A 20,167-nucleotide genomic window follows, 5' to 3' on the forward strand; every position below is an offset into this window, starting at 1 on the left:
AGGAGCCCGCCGGGTCCAGACCCGCCACCACAAAGTAGTCGACCAACTGGGGACACTTCTCCTCCGCCATGACGCCCCCCGGATCTCCCCCCTCACCGCCCCTACAGAGAGGGGGGGGGGGGGGAGGGAGAGGGGGGGGGGGGGGAGAGAGAGAGAGAGAGAGACAGAGACAGAGAGAGAGAGAGAGAGAGAGAGAATGTAATATATTAAAACATGGCCACTGTTCTCCAAACAAAATGCTTCCTCATCTAAACTGAATACAAGAATACATAAAAACAGAGACGGAGAGAGAAGTGAGAGCAAACATTTAATGAAAAAAGTTATGCAAAAGGAAATGCAATTCAGGATGCACATGGAGGAATATTTATTCATACAAAGGTTAAACCAAACAGTCATCAAGTCAGAGAAAGTGAGATGTATCTAAAATAATATGTTCCCGTCCCGTCTGTTTTTATTTCTTATTTTAACCCATCGTATCCATGCCAGAGAAGCCTTCCATGTGGAGAGAGCAGCAGACTGGAGGGGCCACGACACGCAGACCGGTGACCTGGTTAGCTCAACATACTAGCCTAGCGCTGGGCTCCCACACAAGGCTACTGGGATTAGGGAACAGTGACTCAGACACTGACACCAGCGCACCAATCCCAGCGCAGAGTGGGCGCCGACCAATCGCAGCCCAGAACCTGGCCAACGCACCAATCACGAGCCAGAGAGGCCGAGCAGCCCAACGAACTCGCCGAGAGAGACACGCAGCGCGCGCACGTGCGTGTGTGACTTAGTGAGTGAGTGTGTATCGTGTATCACTCAGGGAGTGAGTGAGTATGCATGTGTGTGTGTGTGTGTGTCACTGAGGGTGTGAGTGGGGGAGTAATCACGTGTGTGTGTGTTTTTTGCGTGCATAAAAATAGGATTTAAAGCCCAGATAGAAGAAGCTCTGTATTGTTGAAATGTGATGGCTCACACTCTTTCCCCCCCCCCCCCCCCCCCCCCTCCCCACTTCCTCATCTCCGTCTCATCAGAAGACCGTCGCCCGGTTCCCCTTTATTAAAGATACCCCAGAAACAGAGAGCGAGACCCAGCCACCTGCCGTGTGGTTAGAAGTACTACAATATTATTTATAATACTTGGTGCATGGGGCGGCATGTGGCCCAGGAGCTAGGGCGGGTCAGCTGGTAACCGGAAGGTTGCCTGTTCGATCCCCGACTCCTCCTATAGCGTCGAGGTGTCCCTGAGAGAGAGGGCTCACCCTGACTGCTCCTGAACAGCTGGCTGTCGCCCTGGGTCGACTCCGCCGTCGGTGTGTGAATGAGTGCATGAATGGGTGAATGTTAGCCAGTATTGTAAAGCGCATTGTTGACTGGCCGCTGGTTAGAAAAGCGCTGTATAAATGAAGTCGGTTTACATTATACTATTTATCTCTACGGCCATCTAAGGAGGACATCTGAATGAGGGAACCAGGCCTGACCTTTATCCAGGAGGCCGTTTCCTGACCTTTGACCTGGGAGATGTTTCCTGACCTTTGACCTGGAACCCGTTTCCTGACCTTTGACCTGGGAGATGTTTCCTGAACTTTGACCTGGAAGCCGTTTCCTGACCTTTGACCTGGGAGATCTTTCCTGAACTTCGACCTGGAAGCTGTTCCCTGACCTTCGACCTGAAAGCTGTTTCCTGACCTTTGACCTGGAAGCTGCTTCCGTGTGTAACTCGACAGGTGACTCAGCTTCTTCTAAATGACAGGGAGGACATCTGCAGGCCTTCATAACACGATGGAGACGGTAAGTATGAAGAGATTCTTCCTTGACCTAAATACATAAGCCCTGAGCTAGCTTTGATATATTTTTCCCCCAGAAGTGTGTTTCTGATTCCTTCTGGAATAATCTCCCGTAGTTCTGCCCCAGGGCTGCGCTGGCGTTGGACTGACAGGTGGTCTCTCCACTAACGTCGCTCTGGCGTGGACTGACAGGTGGTCTGTCCACTAACGTCGCTCTGGCGTTGACTGACAGGTGGTCTGTCCACTAACGTCGCTCTGGCGTTGACTGACAGGTGGTCTGTCCACTAACATCGCTCTGGCGTTGACTGACAGGTGGTCTGTCCACTAACGTCGCTCTGGCGTTTGACTGACAGGTGGTCTGTCCACTAACGTCGCTCTGGCGTTGACTGACAGGTGGTCTGCCCACTAACGTCGCTCTGGCGTTTGACTGACAGGTGGTCTGTCCACTAACGTCGCTCTGGCGTTGGAATGACAGGTGGTTTGTCCACTAACGTCGCTCTGCTGTCAGCGGCTCGGCCCGATGAGCTCGTGGTTCGGTACGTCTCCGGTACGGAGGACGACGTGTTCCGGGAGGCAACCGGAAGGTTGCTGGTTCGATCCCCCTTGTTCAGGTGTCCCTGAGCCAGACACCTCACCCTGACTGCTCCTGACGAGCTGGCTGTCGCCATATGTGGTGGACACCGCCGTCCGTGAGTGAATGAGGGCGGGAATGGGTGAAAGTTTGGCAGTACTGATGCAGGGCGGTCTACGTGGCCGCTGTTTAGGAAGCGTTCATCCCGGAGCTCCAGCTGTATGTCGGCCTTCACTCAGAGAACCACCGCTGCCAGCTAGCTCAGCCCTCGTTACTGACAAGACACCGCCGCGAAACAGTGTTCGACAGTGGATACAGAAAACGGTAAATAGGGAGCAGGTAGGGGTTAGCCAGTATAGAGACAGGTCATTAAGGAGTAGGTAGGGGTTAGCCAGTACAGAGACAGGTCATTAAGGAGCAGGTAGGGGTTAGACAGTACAGAGACAGGTCATTAATGAGCAGGTAGGGGTTAGACAGTAGAGCCAGGTCATAAAGGAGCAGGTTGGGGTTAGACTGTACAGAGACAGGTCATAAAGGAGCAGGTTGGGGTTAGACAGTACAGAGACAGGTCATTAAGGAGCAGGTAGGGGTTAGACAGTACAGAGACAGGTCTTTAAGGAGCAGGTAGGGGTTAGACAGTACAGAGACAGGTCATTAAGGAGCAGGTAGGGGTTAGACAGTAGAGACAGGTCATAAAGGAGCAGGTTGGGGTTAGACAGTACAGAGACAGGTCATAAAGGAGCAGGTTGGGGTTAGACAGTACAGAGACAGGTCATTAAGGAGCAGGTAGGGGTTAGACAGTACAGAGACAGGTCTTTAAGGAGCAGGTAGGGGTTAGACAGTACAGAGACAAGTCATTAAGGAGCAGGTAGGGGTTAGACAGTAGACAAGTCATTAAGGAGCAGGTAGGGGTTAGACAGTAGAGACAGGTCATAAAGGAGCAGGTAGGGGTTAGACAGTAGAGAGAGGTCATAAAGGAGCAGGTAGGGGTTAGACAGTACAGAGACAGGTCATAAAGGAGCAGGTAGGGGTTAGACAGTACAGAGACAAGTCATTAAGGAGCAGGTAGGGGGACAGTACAGAGATAGGTCATTAAGGAGCAGGTAGGGGTTAGACAGTACAGAGACAGGTCATTAAGGAGCAGGTAGGGGTTAGACAGTACAGAGACAGGTCATTAAGGAGCAGGTAGGGTTAGACAGTACAGAGACAGGTCATTAAGGAGCAGGTAGGGGTTAGACAGTACAGAGACAGGTCATAAAGGAGTAGGTAGGGGTTAGACAGTACAGAGACAGGTCATAAAGGAGTAGGTAGGGGTTAGACAGTAGAGACAGGTCATAAAGGAGCAGGTAGGGGTTAGACAGTAGAGAGAGGTCATAAAGGAGCAGGTAGGGGTTAGACAGTAGAGACAGGTCATAAAGGAGCAGGTAGGGGTTAGACAGTAGAGACAGGTCATTAAGGAGCAGGTAGGGGTTAGACAGTAGAGACAGGTCATTAAGGAGCAGGTAGGGGTTAGACAGTAGAGAGAGGTCATAAAGGAGCAGGTAGGGGTTAGACAGTAGAGACAGGTCATTAAGGAGCAGGTAGGGGTTAGAAAGTGAGGTGGGCAGGATGTCAACCAACCACTCTGGCACCTTGGTGTCAGAGAGTGAAAGTCATAGCGAACAGGAAGCTCGTTCCACGGGCCACTTCAAACAGGAAGTGGGCTGCTTCCTGCTCCTCTCCCCGAGGCATCGACGATTTCCTGCCAATCAGAGAGTGACGAGGGGGGCGTGGTGGGTTTTACGTGGCTTGGTTGGGTCTCAGCGGCCCTGGGATGGGCTTTGAGGGGATACGCCAGTGATCCCACTTGCCCCCAAGCACCATGGACCGTTTACTTTCTTTAACTGTATCGTACCGATACCGTTTGGTCTTACCGTTTTTTTTTGCCTACCTTGTACTATTCTGAAATATTGCACTATTACTATTACTTATTTTATGCATGTTAACTAATTGTATCCTTTGTACTTATTGCGCCGTGGGACCGAGACAAACGCAAATTCGATTTCTATATTTGTCTTGTACATATTTGGGAATTGACAATAAAGCTGACTTTGATGTCCGGGAATACATCAGGCCTCAGGTGACCGGTACCAAGCCCGAGGGTCGGGGGCCCCCAGGGTCCTCCTGACACGCCCAACCGGTCCAGGACATGCTGTAGACCAGTGGTCCTCAAACTCTTTCTATTATTGTACCCCTGTCAAAACATTTCTTCAGCCGAGCACAACCATCACGGTAAAGATTTTTTTTGGGAGACAAATAAATGCAATTACCATAAATTATTTGTGTGTGTTCCATTAGGCAGCGTAAACATTAAATGATTTGTTGTCCTTCTCCTCGATTTTCTGATTTTCTTTTGTCTAGTTTCAGAATTAAAATTTTCTCAGGGTAAAAATAAGTATTGTTGGCTTTTTCTTTTCTTTGCCATTTTCTGGGTACCCTACAGTACCTCGCTAGGGGTACGAGTACCCCATTTGAGAACCACTGCTTCATCCAGTGGTCGACATTACTCAAACGATAAAACCTAAGAAGACTTCAACACTCTGCACTGCGCTAACAGAAAGGCCAGGGCTGGCAGGTGATTGACAGGCGTAAACCCCGCCTCCTCAGTGTCGATGAGGGAACTGTCAAACGTGAGTGTGGGACTCTTAGATTGTTCAGAAATAACAAGGGTTCTTTGCCTGGAAATGGCCGGAAATGTCCTCACAGATCACTTCCCCTTTGTGATTGGTCAATGCAAGAAAACCAGGAACAACAGTGCAGAAAATCTGTACAAAAGATATGGAAACCCCCATCAAATTCACATGATTTCTACACTGCAGAACTCGCTGCCCGAACGAAACACCCAGACCCACACCTACATGTTAATAGTTAATATGTTCTTTATATAATCCGTGTAGCATGTGGGCTGCGCTCAGCCTCACGTGACGTGACCGAGTTATACAACATGTTGGGTCAGTCAGGGAACGTACATGCAGCAGGCAATGAAAATACAGACAGGAAATAGAGTAACAAGACGCTTAGCCTCTGACACGAGCGAGCGAGAGAGAGAGAGAGAGAGAGAACAGGATCAGGTATGAGAGGGGGAGACAGGGAGATGCAAACAGAATTAAAGAGAGAGAAACAGATGAGCTGAGAGAGGGAGAAACGCACACAACGCCTGAAAGGGATGGAGGGATGGAGGTCTGTGTGTGAGTGGGTCAGAGGGTGAGGTCAGAGTGGATGAGGGCGAGAGAGAGAGAGAGAGAGAGAGAGAGGGCGAGAGAGAAAGAGGGAAGGAGAGAAAGAGAGAATTGTATACGACTCAAAAGTTGCGTGTTAGCAATTCTGTGTTTACAACCCCACCCCCCCCCAGGTCTGCCCTGGATACAACAGCACTCTGTCCCCAAGGCATGTGACCACGACACACACACACACACACACACACACACACACACACACACACACACACACACGATTGAGCCGACCTAAAGCAGTGACATCACCGGTGTGTCAGCGTGTGCGTGCGGTGACCGACACGGCCGAGGTTCGGGGGTTCGATTCCCCGCGTGGCGCTGTGTGGACCGAGGCAGCGTCACCACCGGGAGGCTCTGCTCACCGCCGCGTGCGCGCGCGCGCATACACAACAGTACACACGTGCACACAAACGCACACACACACACACACACACCGTTACACACGATACACACGTACATGCTGATATACACTCGCACACTGATACCCACGTGCACACTGATATACAAATGCACACTGATATACACGTGCACACTGATATACGCGTGCACGTGGATCTCTGGCTCCCTGGGTAAACAAGTCACAGGGACTGAGGCTCAAACACAGCTTGAATATTAATGCTGCGTTTCATTCTCCGAGGCTGACATTACAAAACCGTGTTCCGTCCCATAATTAGGGCCAGGGCGTTTCCATGGAGATGGATACTGACTATTACATTTACATTCAGGGCGTTTAACAGACGCTTTTATCCAAAGCTACTTACAATAAGTGTGTTTGTCAGAAGAAAGAGAAACAACAACACATCACGGTCGGTACAGTACGGATGTTCAACCCAAGTGCCAAGCACTAACTATCACTAGGTTAACCCATTCCCCGTACACAACACAGATAGCTAGGATAAGATGCTACACGAAGTACTGTTTCTATGTGCAACGTGGTACATCATACAATAAGTGTGTGCTTATTCTTTGACTCTTTCTTGTCCGTATACAATCAAACCTGGAGGAGTTGATGTGGATGAGAGGTCCTCACAGCCAACATCTGACATTACTACCATAACACCAGTACTACCATAACATCTGATAGTACTACCATAACACCAGTACTACCATAACATCAGATAGTACTACCATAACACCAGTACTACCATAACATCAGATAGTACTACCATAACACCAGTACTACCATAACATCAGATAGTACTACCATAACACCAGTACTACCATAACATCTGACATTACTACCATAACACCAGTACTACCATAACATCTGACATTACTACCATAACACCAGTACTACCATAACATCTGATAGTACTACCATAACACCAGTACTACCATAACATCTGACATTACCACCATAACACCAGTACTACCATAACATCAGATAGTACTACCATAACACCAGTACTACCATAACATCAGATAGTACTACCATAATATCTGATAGTACTACCATAACACCAGTACTACCATAACATCTGATAGTACTACCATAACACCAGTACTACCATAACACCATTACTACCATAACATCAGATAGTACTACCATAACACCAGTACTACCATAACATCAGATAGTACTACCATAACACCAGTACTACCATAACATCAGATAGTACTACCATAACACCAGTACTACCATAACATCAGATAGTACTACCATAACACCAGTACTACCATAACATCTGATAGTACAACCATAACATCTGATAGTACTACCATAACACCAGTACTACCATAACATCAGATAGTACTACCATAACACCAGTACTACCATAACATCTGATAGTACAACCATAACATCTGATAGTACTACCATAACATCAGATAGTACTACCATAACACCAGTACTACCATAACATCAGATAGTACTACCATAACACCAGTACTACCATAACATCAGATAGTACTACCATAACATCAGATAGTACTACCATAACACCAGTACCACCATAACACCAGTACTACCATAACATCTGATAGTACTACCATAACATCAGATAGTACTACCATAACATCAGATAGTACTACCATAACATCTGACATTACTATCATAACACCAGTACTACCATAACATCAGATAGTACTACCATAACACCAGTACTACCATAACATCAGATAGTACTACCATAACACCAGTACTACCATAACATCAGATAGTACTACCATAACATCAGATAGTACTACCATAACACCAGTACTACCATAACACCAGTACTACCATAACATCAGATAGTACTACCATAACATCAGATAGTACTACCATAACATCAGATAGTACTACCATAACACCAGTACTACCATAACACCAGTACTACCATAACATCAGATAGTACTACCATAACATCAGATAGTACTACCATAACATCAGATAGTACTACCATAACATCAGATAGTACTACCATAACACCAGTACTACCATAACATCAGATAGTACTACCATAACATCAGATAGTACTACCATAACATCAGATAGTACTACCATAACATCAGATAGTACTACCATAACATCAGATAGTACTACCATAACATCAGATAGTACTACCATAACATAAGATAGTACTACCATAACATCAGATAGTACTACCATAACATAAGATAGTACTACCATAACATCAGATAGTACTACCATAACATCAGATAGTACTACCATAACATCAGATAGTACTACCATAACACCAGTACTACCATAACATCAGATAGTACTACCATAACATCAGATAGTACTACCATAACATCAGATAGTACTACCATAACACCAGTACTACCATAACATCAGATAGTACTACCATAACATCAGATAGTACTACCATAACACCAGTACTACCATAACATCAGATAGTACTACCATAACATCAGATAGTACTACCATAACATCAGATAGTACTACCATAACACCATTACTACCATAATATCAGATAGTACTACCATAATATCAGATAGTACTACCATAACATCAGATAGTACTACCATAACATCAGATAGTACTACCATAACATCTGACATTACTATCATAACACCAGTACTACCATAACATCAGATAGTACTACCATAACACCAGTACTACCATAACATCAGATAGTACTACCATAACATCTGACATTACTATCATAACACCAGTACTACCATAACATCAGATAGTACTACCATAACACCAGTACTACCATAACATCAGATAGTACTACCATAACACCATTACTACCATAATATCAGATAGTACAACCATAACATCAGATAGTACTACCATAACATCAGATAGTACTACCATAACATCAGATAGTACCACCATAACACCAGTACAACCATAACATCAGATAGTACTACCATAACACCAGTACTACCATAACATCAGATAGTACTACCATAACACCAGTACTACCATAACATCAGATAGTACTACCATAACACCATTACTACCATAATATCAGATAGTACTACCATAACATCAGATAGTACTACCATAACATCAGATAGTACTACCATAACACCATTACTACCATAATATCAGATAGTACTACCATAACATCAGATAGTACTACCATAACATAAGATAGTACCACCATAACATCAGACATTACTACCATAACATCAGATAGTACTACCATAACATCAGACAGAACTACCATAACACCATTACTACCATAACATCAGATAGTACTACCATAACACCAGTACTACCATAACATCAGATAGTACTACCATAAAACCAGTACTACCATAACATCAGATAGTACTACCATAATATCAGATAGTACTACCATAACATCAGACATTACTACAATAACACCAGTACTACCATAACATCAGATAGTACTACCATAATATCAGATAGTACTACCATAACACCAGTACAACCATAATATCAGATAGTACTACCATAACACCAGTACAACCATAATATCAGATAGTACTACCATAACACCAGTACTACCATAACATCAGACATTACTACAATAACACCAGTACTACCATAACATCAGATAGTCCTACAATAACATCAGACAGTTCTACCATAACATCAGATAGTACTACCATAACATGATCAGGCAGTACCACCATAACATTATGACCATAACACAACCGATCAGAGACCCGATCACCTGCACAAACACTGCCTACAGCACTTACGGTATTAACTGGAGCGTTGACTGCGTCTACGTTTCTGCATACAACCGTTAGCCGCTCTGCAGAATTCAACATCCTTCATTCAACGTGGAGTCAGTGTGTTCAGTGGGCAGCTCCGTAGGACGCGGACCCACAGACATCCGCTTCACCTGTCCCCGGTGAGGAGGAGGGGCCGGCTGTCTGTCGCTGATAAACGACGCTCACATGAGCCCAGGTTTAGGGAAGAGACGGCGACGGTTTAGGTTCTCGGTGAGAGATCGCTTCCTGAGCTCAAATGGTTTCACGTGCACTGCTCAAGATCTGGCACCTAAAAACAGTCGGTGTTTCCCCCAGCGCTGTGTGGTTAAGGCGGCCGTCTTAACAACAACAGGGCCCCGCCTTGACCAACAATATATAGAAAATATATAGATATATTAGAAAAAAAAATATATAGGACATATTATTTTTGTAATAATTTTTTTTACAATTATTATGCATCAACAAAGTAGAAAACTCTCGTAGGGAAAGAAAAAATACTTCCATCAGGTATATGGACGTATGTTATCTGACCAAGACATTTTTTGGGGGAAACACTGACAGTACCAGTAGCATCGTGTACCATCTTATCCTAGCTGTCTCTGTGGGACACGGGTTAGTATCCAACTAACCCGTGTCCCACAGGGTTGGTGCCAGTGTTACGGCCCTCGGTTCTATGAACATCCTTACTGGACCCACAGCGATATACATTATTTCTCTCTCTACGGCCAAATGGACTCATTGTAAGTGGCTTTGGATAAAAGCGTCTGCCGAACGCCCTGAATGTCAACGTGTGTGTAAGATCAGTTTGGCACATCAAGGCTGTGCAACGTGCGCTCCTGTCCGTGTCGAGTGTGTTTGTCATGTGACCCCCGGTCATACGCGTGGTTTGTGCCCGTCCAGACCCGGGCGAGGTCACTCTTACCGACCCGGTGTTCTGGAGACAGGGGTGGGGGAGGTTCTGGTTGCTAAGGGTTAGCATGGTTGCTACAGAGGCCCGAGAGGGTTAGACGGTGACGGGGATGAACAGTGAGGACATCCAGTCTATTTTAAAACCTCCTCCAAATACAGGGAGGCTCAGCTCACACACACACACACACACACACACACACACACACACACACACACACACACACACACACACACACACACACACACACACACACACACACACACACACACACACACACACACACACACACACACACACACACACACACACACGGGGGTAAACAGTCATGCGGTAGAAGACCATGGCGTCCGTAGATGAACATGTCTACCCTGGGACTAGCTCTGTCCCCCTCAGACTGGAACTCTGCCTGATCTGCGGGCACCAGCGTAAAAGGTTTAAGGGCCACCCTTTTTCTGCTGTTTTTACTCAAGGCCAAAGGCAACCTGCACAAACACAGCAAACAATATTGATTGTTGTAAACACACCACAGTTTACCCAATCAAACCTTCGCCCCAGCGTGCACGAGCCAGAGAACACAATCTGCAATCTATGCATTGCAGATATTGTTCATCAGAAGAGGTCAGGCCCTGGTATTACTACCCCATTTACAGAGCTGCCAATCGGCAACACGCATGCCCGGTGTGGGAGGCCGGCCGGGCAGGGACACACACCGGTAGGGACAGACACACACACCAACCCGACACACACACTGACCTACAGACACACACCAACCTGACAGACACACACACTGACCTACAGACACACACCAACCTGACAGACACACACACCAACCTGACGGACACACACACTGACCTACAGACACACACCAACCTGACAGACACACACACTGACCTACAGACACACACCAACCTGACAGACACACACACTGACCTACAGACACACACCAACCTGACAGACACACACACTGACCTACAGACACACACACTGACCTACAGACACACACCAACCTGACAGACACACACACTGACCTACGGACACACACACCAACCTGACAGACACACACACCAACCTGACAGACACACACACCAACCTGACAGACACACACACCAACCTGACGGACACACACACTGACCTACAGACACACACACTGACCTACAGACACACACACCAACCTGACGGACACACACACTGACCTACAGACACACACCAACCTGACAGACACACACACTGACCTACAGACACACACACTGACCTACAGACACACACCAACCTGACAGACACACACACTGACCTACAGACACACACCAACCTGACAGACACACACACTGACCTACAGACTGTAGCAGAGAGATTGAAACGGAAACCACACTACGCATGGGTGTGTGTGTGTGTGTGTGTGTGTGTGTGTGTGTGTGTGTGTGTGTGTGTGTGTGTGTGTGTGTGTGTGTGCACACACACACGGGTCAAGGCAAGGACTGCAACATCAGCAAAGAGCAGAGGAAGAGAGGAGAGAGAGAGAGGGAGGAGTAAGACAGAGCAAGGCAGAAAGGGAGCGAGAGTTATGGTGATGGAAGACCGAAGGGAAAGGAAGTCCATTTTTAAAACCCATGCTTTTCAGTGCAAGCCAAAAGCCATCATCCTACATTAAAGCAGGGCTGGAAGATAGAGCTCCTTGCACTGGCAAAGAAATTATAGGTGTTTGGTGTCATTTCCTGGCAATTGCATGTTACCTTTACAGAACGGCACAGCTAACATGTCCTTGAGACCTTTTTGATTGTGGTTCTGCGGCTGACCACCCAGTGTAATAAGTCAACATGTCCTACATTGTGCACTCTCGTGACGTTATTGTTATGGCAGTGCACTTACACATGGTCTTGCCAGAACCTGTAATATTACGTCTAATGCAGGTAAATTGGTGGAACGCATTTGCCAGAATTCAATAAAAATAACCCCTTCTTCGTTGTATTACTGGCAGGGCTGCATGTGTGAAAGGACATCTAGTACCACAATACTATAGTTCACAATACTACTATAATAAAACAGTACTATATACTATATTAGTACTATAGTACTGTGTTACTATAGTAACAAAGTAAACTGACACACACTACACCAGGGGCCCAGAGACAGTGAGATAAAGAACAAAAAGACAAGAAGCAAGAGCTTTAAGAGTAATAATAGATTAGGAGAGTAATTATTGGTTATGCAGAGAGTCCACCACAAGACTCAGAGGCGTAAACAAGGCTTCATGCATAACATCGTTTTATGCAATTTTTATTTGATGCCGTCAAGAGAGATCCACTAAACAATGGGAGCGAGGAGAGCGAGAGAGAGAGAGAGCGAGAGCGCGAGAGAGCGAGAACAGAGAGCGAGAGAGAGAGCGAGAGCGAGAGAGAGCGAGAGAGAGCGAGAACAGAGAGCGAGAGCGAGAGCGAGAACAGAGAGCGAGAGACTGATAAGATGAGAGAGAGACAGATAAGATGAGAGAGAGACAGAGTGTCAGAGACAGATAGAGAGAGTAGAGAATGAGGAAGAGATGGGGGGCGAACGACAGAAACAACACCAGCAGGAATGTTGCATATCTGGGGCCGTATTCACAAAGGATTTTAGGGCTAAAAGTAGGTCCTAACTGGCGAATTTAGGAGTAACTCCTAAAAATAATGGGCGTGTCACTCTTAAATTTAGGACTCCTAACTTTTTTCACTAAGAGCAATTCACAAAGTATTTTAGGCCTAAAAGTAGCACCTAAGTCTAGGAGAGCTTAAAAGTCCTCAAGAGGACTCCTAACTCAGTAAGACCTATTCACAAAGAATCGTAAATGCCTGCGAGACGAAATATTATGGTATTAAACTTGTTGTGGAGTTAATCGCAATGCAATAACATATAATAATCCGATTAGTCCCGAAATAAAATGTTTGGCCACACTACGTTATTTAGCAACAGGGGAAATGTAACTTTGCAATGCCGACGATTTAAAAATATCGCAACCATCAGTCAGCCGTGCCATAAACTTTCCTTTGGACATTCAACAATTACACAGGATCAAAGCCAACTTCATGGCAATTGCAGGTATGCCCGGTGTGGTCGGTGCTATTGACGGGACGCACATAAAAATAATTGCGCCATCAAAAGGACGTGTTCGTCAATAGGAAGAAAGTGCATTCCATCAACACGCAGGTTGTTTTTGATGTAAATTTTAACATAGCCTACTGGATGTTGTTGCAAAGTGGCCTGGATCTTCAGCTACCCATGATTCGCGCATTTTAATGGAGAGCGGTCTGAGGCAGCTTTTTGAGATGTATCAGTTGGGTGTCACTTGCTGGGAGACAGTGACTATCCATGCAAGACGTGGCTCTAGACACCCTACCTCAATCCACAACCGGGAGCACAGTTAAAGTATAACATATAAGTGATTACGCATATTACGCTTAGACCTACGTGTAAAACACATCGTATTGGCTCTTTGACGCCTTTTATTTGTTGAATCCATATTTATTATTGTTTACTGATTTCTTCCATATATGCTAGAGCACACAAACATACACGAAATGTTATGGAGAGAGGAATTGGGCAGATGAAACGTCGGTTCATGTCCTCCCCGGCGAAATACGCCTCACCCCAGAGAGGGCAAGCACAGTCATTACTGTATGTGCCATTCTACACAACCTCTGCAAGCGGAGGAACATTCCACAGCCAGACGATGATGATGATGATGATGATGATGATGATGATGATGGCGATCAACATGACAATGAATTTGGCCGTGTGGAACCGAGTGGACCGGCATTTAGGGATCACTTTGAAAACACATTTTAGGTATACACCTTGGCACAAATCAGTCAACACTTGTGTAGTTCATAACATTTATTTTATTTTAAATTTTACGTATTTTTATTGTTTGCTTTCTCTCTCTCTTGAACGTGCAGGCTACAACGTCATTATCGTGGTCTGCACAAAATTGTCATCATGCGTGTATTCTGCTAACTGCACTATAACTACTTAATAGGAATTAATTTCTAGCCTAGGCTATTTCCTTGTTTTTCGGTGATTCAGTGGGCTTGTCTGAACAACCAATCACCGAACTGACTGCTTCTAAACTCGTGCACGAGAGTTGACGTAATCCATAGCAACGGCGCGTCACTCTTAGGCCCCGTCCACACGAAGCCGAAACGGGCGAAACCGTTACGGTTTCGATCTATCCGGTTTCGAAGTATCTCCGTAAAGACGAAGCCAAGCGAAACCGGATAGATCTGTAGAAACGCTGTAGTAAACATTCCAGGCCCATAAGGGGCGCTGCTTCTACACAAATCACAAATCCAGAAGAAGAAGAGGCGAGCATGCGCATAAAGGCTGCCCCCCGAACCACTAACAACACAAACAAACAGCTCTTCTACGATGGCGAACTAGATTCTCAATAAATAATGGCTTAGCAACCCAACAAGGGACATGATATGCTGCAGAACGATTACAAGCTTGTCGTCCGCCATCATCTTTTTTGTTGTGATTTCTGAGACTCCGCGGGCTTAAGAGCCATTGGCTAGGAGGTCGAGGGGTGGGGCGATGATGTCATGGTTTGCGGTTTCAGTCGGTTTCAGGCGTCCACACGAAACCAAAACGAAACCGGATAGATTTGAAACCACCTCCGAGGGTGGTTTCAGAAGTTTGCGGTTTCGGTCAGCGGATTCGCCGGCTTCGTGTGGACGGAAGGCCGAACCGTACAAGACCTTTGCGGTTTCGCCATGAAATCGGCTTCGTGTGGACGGGGCCTTAGTTCACTCTTTGTGATTTATCCTTAGTAAGAGTAGGTCTCAGCGGCTTTGTGAATAACTTTTAAGAAAAAACTCCTACGTAAAATGTTTTAGCGCGAGTTAGGAGCACTCCTAGCGGTAAGATAAAATGCTTTGTGAATACGGCCCCTGGTCTTGAGGAGATACCGCTTTTACAAGAGTTCCCCAGAGACCTGGGCCGTGGCGCGTGTTTTCTAGCTCTGTCACCATGGTGACGGTCCCTATGGTGACGGACCCTATGGTGACCGTCACCATGGTGACCGTCACCATGGTGACCATCACTATGACACAAGGTGGGATAAAGTTGCTAGGTTGTTGCAGGACGGTTACGGTTACCCTGGCGACCGTTACCAGGGCATTTGGTTGCTACAGGAGACCTAAAGGACGGGGACATTCAGAATGTCGCACTAGACAACGTGCAGGACGGGGTTTTGCCATGGTAACAAACTAACTCCTCCCATGTACAGCATGACCGAGACAAGAGGCGGGACATCCTGTAGAGAAGACAGTAGGGGTGCGGTGTCCGACACCACTACTGGGACACCAGAACACGAGTGGGGTTCTACACCACTTCTGTGACCGGTTTCCCAGACCACTACTGGGAAGTGGGAACCCATGCTCCCAGTAAGAGTCTTGCGTTGCTCTCTCAGTGGTCTCACCATTCAGACTTTTAGGGGTACCAATCTAAAGTCTGCTGCTAGAGAAGCTCAAATGTGTGTGAACAGGGTGTTTTTCTATGTTTGCCTCTTTTGCATATTTGTGTCGACCAATTCCGTCGCTGGAAGCAGGAGACTGTAATCATGCGGAATTGGCTGTTAACAGTGAACACAAACTGGGCGGGCAGTGGCACTTGTGAATAAAGTGTCTGAGAGGATTCAAAGCGACAGCGTGCAGACTGGCAGCTTGAGGGAAACTCTTATTAAACCCTTCCTGAGGTCTGCCTCATAGATGTGGTTCAGTCCGGTGGAATCTGTCCGTCACCAAACAGGGAGCAACTTTATTCCAGCGACCCTGCAGGTTATTCTCTCTCTCTCTCTCTCTCTCTCTCTCTCTCTCTCTCTCTCTCTCTCTCTCTCTCTCTCTCTCTCTCTCTCTCTCTCTCTCTCTCTCTCTCTCTCTCTCTCTCTCTCTCTCTCTCTCTCTCTCTCTCTCTCTCTCTCTCTCTCTCTCTCTCTCTCTCTCTCTCTCTCTCTCTCTCTCTCTCTCTCTTGAATTGAGAGTGGGCAGTGAGAGACAGAGTGTGACAGTGAGGTAGAGTAAAGCAGAATGAGTAGCAGTGAGGCAGACAGTAAGGAAGCGTGAGCGTGTGGGGAGCTGTGCTAGGCCCCTGGCCTCCCCCCGGGCGCCAGAGTGTTCAGCAGGACCCGGGAACCATCTCTGTGGTCATCTACACTGGCCTGCTTCCACCCTCCTCAACATCTGGGGTCCGCCCATCAGCACCACTGAGCTGTCACTCATAGCGTCTGCATCTAGCTGGGATCAGCAACATCCAGGTCCAAAGATCCGCCCTCTGCCAACAGCAGAGCCGTTACCCACCACAGCACTGGAGGCGTGAGGTTTAAAAGGGCGGCTTGTAGCTCAGGAGGTAGAGCGGGTTGGCTGCTAACCGGAGGGTTGCGAGTGTTGACTCCGCCTTGTGTGTGAATGTTTGTATGAATGGGTGAATGTTGGGCAATAAAGCGCTTTTAGTCGCCACTGGTTGAAAAGGCTCGGTATAAATGCAGTCCATTTACCATCTACGATTTAAACAACATCACCGGTTTAAAGAACCGACTCTGGAAACAACGTTGTGGCATTACTGGATGATAGCGTAGCGTGGATATGTGATAGGGAGATCGATTGACAGGCGATCACTCTGAATGACGCGTTTGTTGAGATGAGAAGGTGAGGCCTGTTTATTGAGACAGCAGCAGCAACCTTCAAACACAAACGCAAAGCAGGTCCGGAGGGGAGGTCGTGGAGGTCATGGGAGATGTAGTTTTTATGCAGGAGGCTCGCCCCACTCCAGAGCTCCAGGTATTTCTTACGTTTCACAAAGTCGTCAAGCGTGACAAAAGTATGGAGAAGGGGTAGAGAAAATTGGCGGCTCAATAGTTAAACGTGCGGCTCAAGAGAACTACGGCAGAGAGAAACGAGACACAGCACATGGACTCACTGGGAATTCAAACGTTTTGGCATTTTTGCGGCCAAGATGAAGTGGGGGCCCTAACATAACCATGTGAATTACAAAGTGTCCAGACATGTGGTCAGGGGGGAGCTGTTTAACATCTGGCCTGGACGTGTGAAGAAGACTCTCATGGAGTCACTAAGAGGCCTCCTGAGAGCCATAGAGCCTCATTCAGCCCACAGCTCTATAATTCATGGAGGAATCATGTCCTGGGAATAACTAGCATAGCGCCCAGGGTGGAGAACGGAGCCGAATCAAGGCCAGAATGGGGGAGCTCACTGCTACAGCTAGCTAGCTAGCTAGCTAGCTAGCTAGACAGTCAATACTCCAGCGCTTGAGTATTGGCTGTCTAGCTAGCTAGCTAGACAGCCAAAACTCTAGCGCTGGAGTATTGACTAGTATTGATTAGCTAGCTAATCAATACTGATTAGCTAGCTAATCAATACTAGTCAATACTCTAGAGAGATACCTAGCTTCAGACTCAGAGTATTGACTAGTTATAGACGAGTGTTGACTTGTTACCATTCATGCCAGACACAACTGATGTTGTCTTTGTTCCTGCGCCTATCCTGAGAAGACTAGCTGTCAGAACGCTTTAGCGGCATTCTTTCAATGAAGTCTGAAACACCACAGAGTCAAAGGTCAGAGGGAGTGAGACTTCAACACACCCAACATCTGAGACACTGCTCTTCATAATCACGACCACTTGGGCAATATCGTCCTTCAAGACCAGAAACACCAGCTTTGTTTACCTCCGACTTGATGTCATCACCAAGGGGAGATTCAGATGTTAACAGACGACACGTTTAGTGCACACCGAACTGTATCAGTGTTTGGCGTACATTACACACAATCAAACAATAAAGGAACTAAACATAACGGATACTACTCCAACCTCCTAATATGAGGTCCAACAGTCACGTGGTCCACGACTCAGAGGAAGAGGAAGTCTATTCTGTCACAGCATCACAACAAAGCGTCACCTGGAGGTTCTGTCCTCAACCATAATCCAGACCAGTGACAGAAAAGTGACAGGGTGTCCAGACCAGTGATAGACCAATGACATGGTGTCCAGACCAGTAACAGACTAGTGTCATGATGTCCAGACCCGTAAGATGATGTGCAGTGTAAGACAACTATGCGCATTTTGCATTATATTTGTATGCATACTCGCGGAAAGTGTCGCTGGTAAATGGCCATCAATGGTAAATACACCAACATAAACCGCCGGGAGGGGGGGTTCTGTGGACAGAGACCCCGGTGTCACATAGTATCACCATCGGCATTCCGTCCACACACCGACCATCAGACTATTGATCACATCTCAATGGCAGCCAGCACTATCTCCCCACTGCCCGAGGTGGCTCGCCAGTACCGCCGCAGCGGACTGGCGAGCGACCAGTAACCGGCACTGGGACACTGTATCAGTACTGTATATTAACGCCTCTCTGCCCCCCACCAGAAACACGGCTTTTCTACCCACATCCAACCGGGAACTTAATAAAATCTCCAGAACGAAGAGTCGACACAACGGTCTCCCCTCCGGACTCCGGTAGCGACACTAGCTCCGCGTTGACGTCTCTGTGGCGTACCTACATAACACGGCTCTGAGCCCCGTGTCCCCCAGATCTGACATTCACAACCCCAACACAATACGACAGAACACAACCACAATGACACAACAACCAGCTGACGGCCATTTAAACCCGTCCCGCCATTGCACAGCAAACAGCACCCCGGTACCGCTTGTACCGCGGCAGCCCTGCCGCCAGGCCGGCCGTCGCGCTGCGGTCTACCCGGTAGTCCGCGATGAAAGCGGCCGGGACGGACTCTAAACCCGGGTCTCACCTGGTTCTGTGTGCTCGTGGTTCCAGTCGAGATGTCCGGGTATCATGTCGGGGTCGTGCGGGCGTGCGGCATACCGTCCATGTTGCGAGTGTTGCCTGCTTGTGCGCTAGCGGCAGCGGGGGAGGTCGTGTCTGCGCCTAGCGGTAGATAGGTCCTGTCAGCGCCTGGTGTGCGCCTACTGGTAGGTCGGTCCTGTGTGCGCCTGGTGTTCCCCTGGCTTGTAGAGGGGTCTTGTCTGCGCCTGGTCTGCGCCTATCGGTAGAGAGGTTGCGCGCTGGAGGTGGGGAGGTCCTGTCTGCGCCTGGTGTGCGCCTAGCGGTAGGAAGGTCGTGTGTGCGCCTGGCGGTAGGGATGCTACGCGCTGGCAGTAGGGAGTCTGCGCGTTGGCAGCAAGGCGGTCGATTCTGCGCCGAGGCGGTACAAATTGGGCGCGGAGGGGAGGCGTTGTCTTCAGTGGTGACGACTGGTGAGTTGATACAGCACACCACGTCTCTTATCATTAGAGAGCACATTTAAAACGCTGCGATGCATTAGCGGAACACTTGCAAATAAAACTGATCCGGTTGTTAGCGTCCATTTTTAGGTCGCTGCGTGGTTCCGCCTCCTCGCCTCCCCTCAGCTGTTGCGCTCCGTTTACAAGCCGGCCTGTTTTTCCACTCTGACCCACCGTGGTACTTCATATCCCAGCAGCTCTTCCG

The 20,167-nt window shown here is 47.5% G+C and overlaps 1 protein-coding gene across 1 annotated transcript in view; it reads right to left on the minus strand.

Moving 5' to 3' along the window:
* Positions 1-20,063, minus strand: part of LOC132460168 (DENN domain-containing protein 4B-like) — a 46,310-nt gene extending 26,247 nt beyond the window's left edge. The window contains 2 exon segments of the mRNA XM_060055228.1: positions 1-101; positions 19,470-20,063. The exon segment at positions 1-101 is cut by the window's left edge and continues 244 nt beyond it. Of these exon segments, the coding sequence (XP_059911211.1) occupies positions 1-70 (70 nt within the window). The 5' untranslated portion in view covers positions 71-101; positions 19,470-20,063.
* Between the last annotated feature and the right edge of the window lie 104 nt (positions 20,064-20,167).

Source organism: Gadus macrocephalus, chromosome 6 (genome assembly GCF_031168955.1).
Source record: "Gadus macrocephalus chromosome 6, ASM3116895v1".
In the NCBI taxonomy this organism is placed as follows: Eukaryota; Metazoa; Chordata; class Actinopteri; order Gadiformes; family Gadidae; genus Gadus; species Gadus macrocephalus.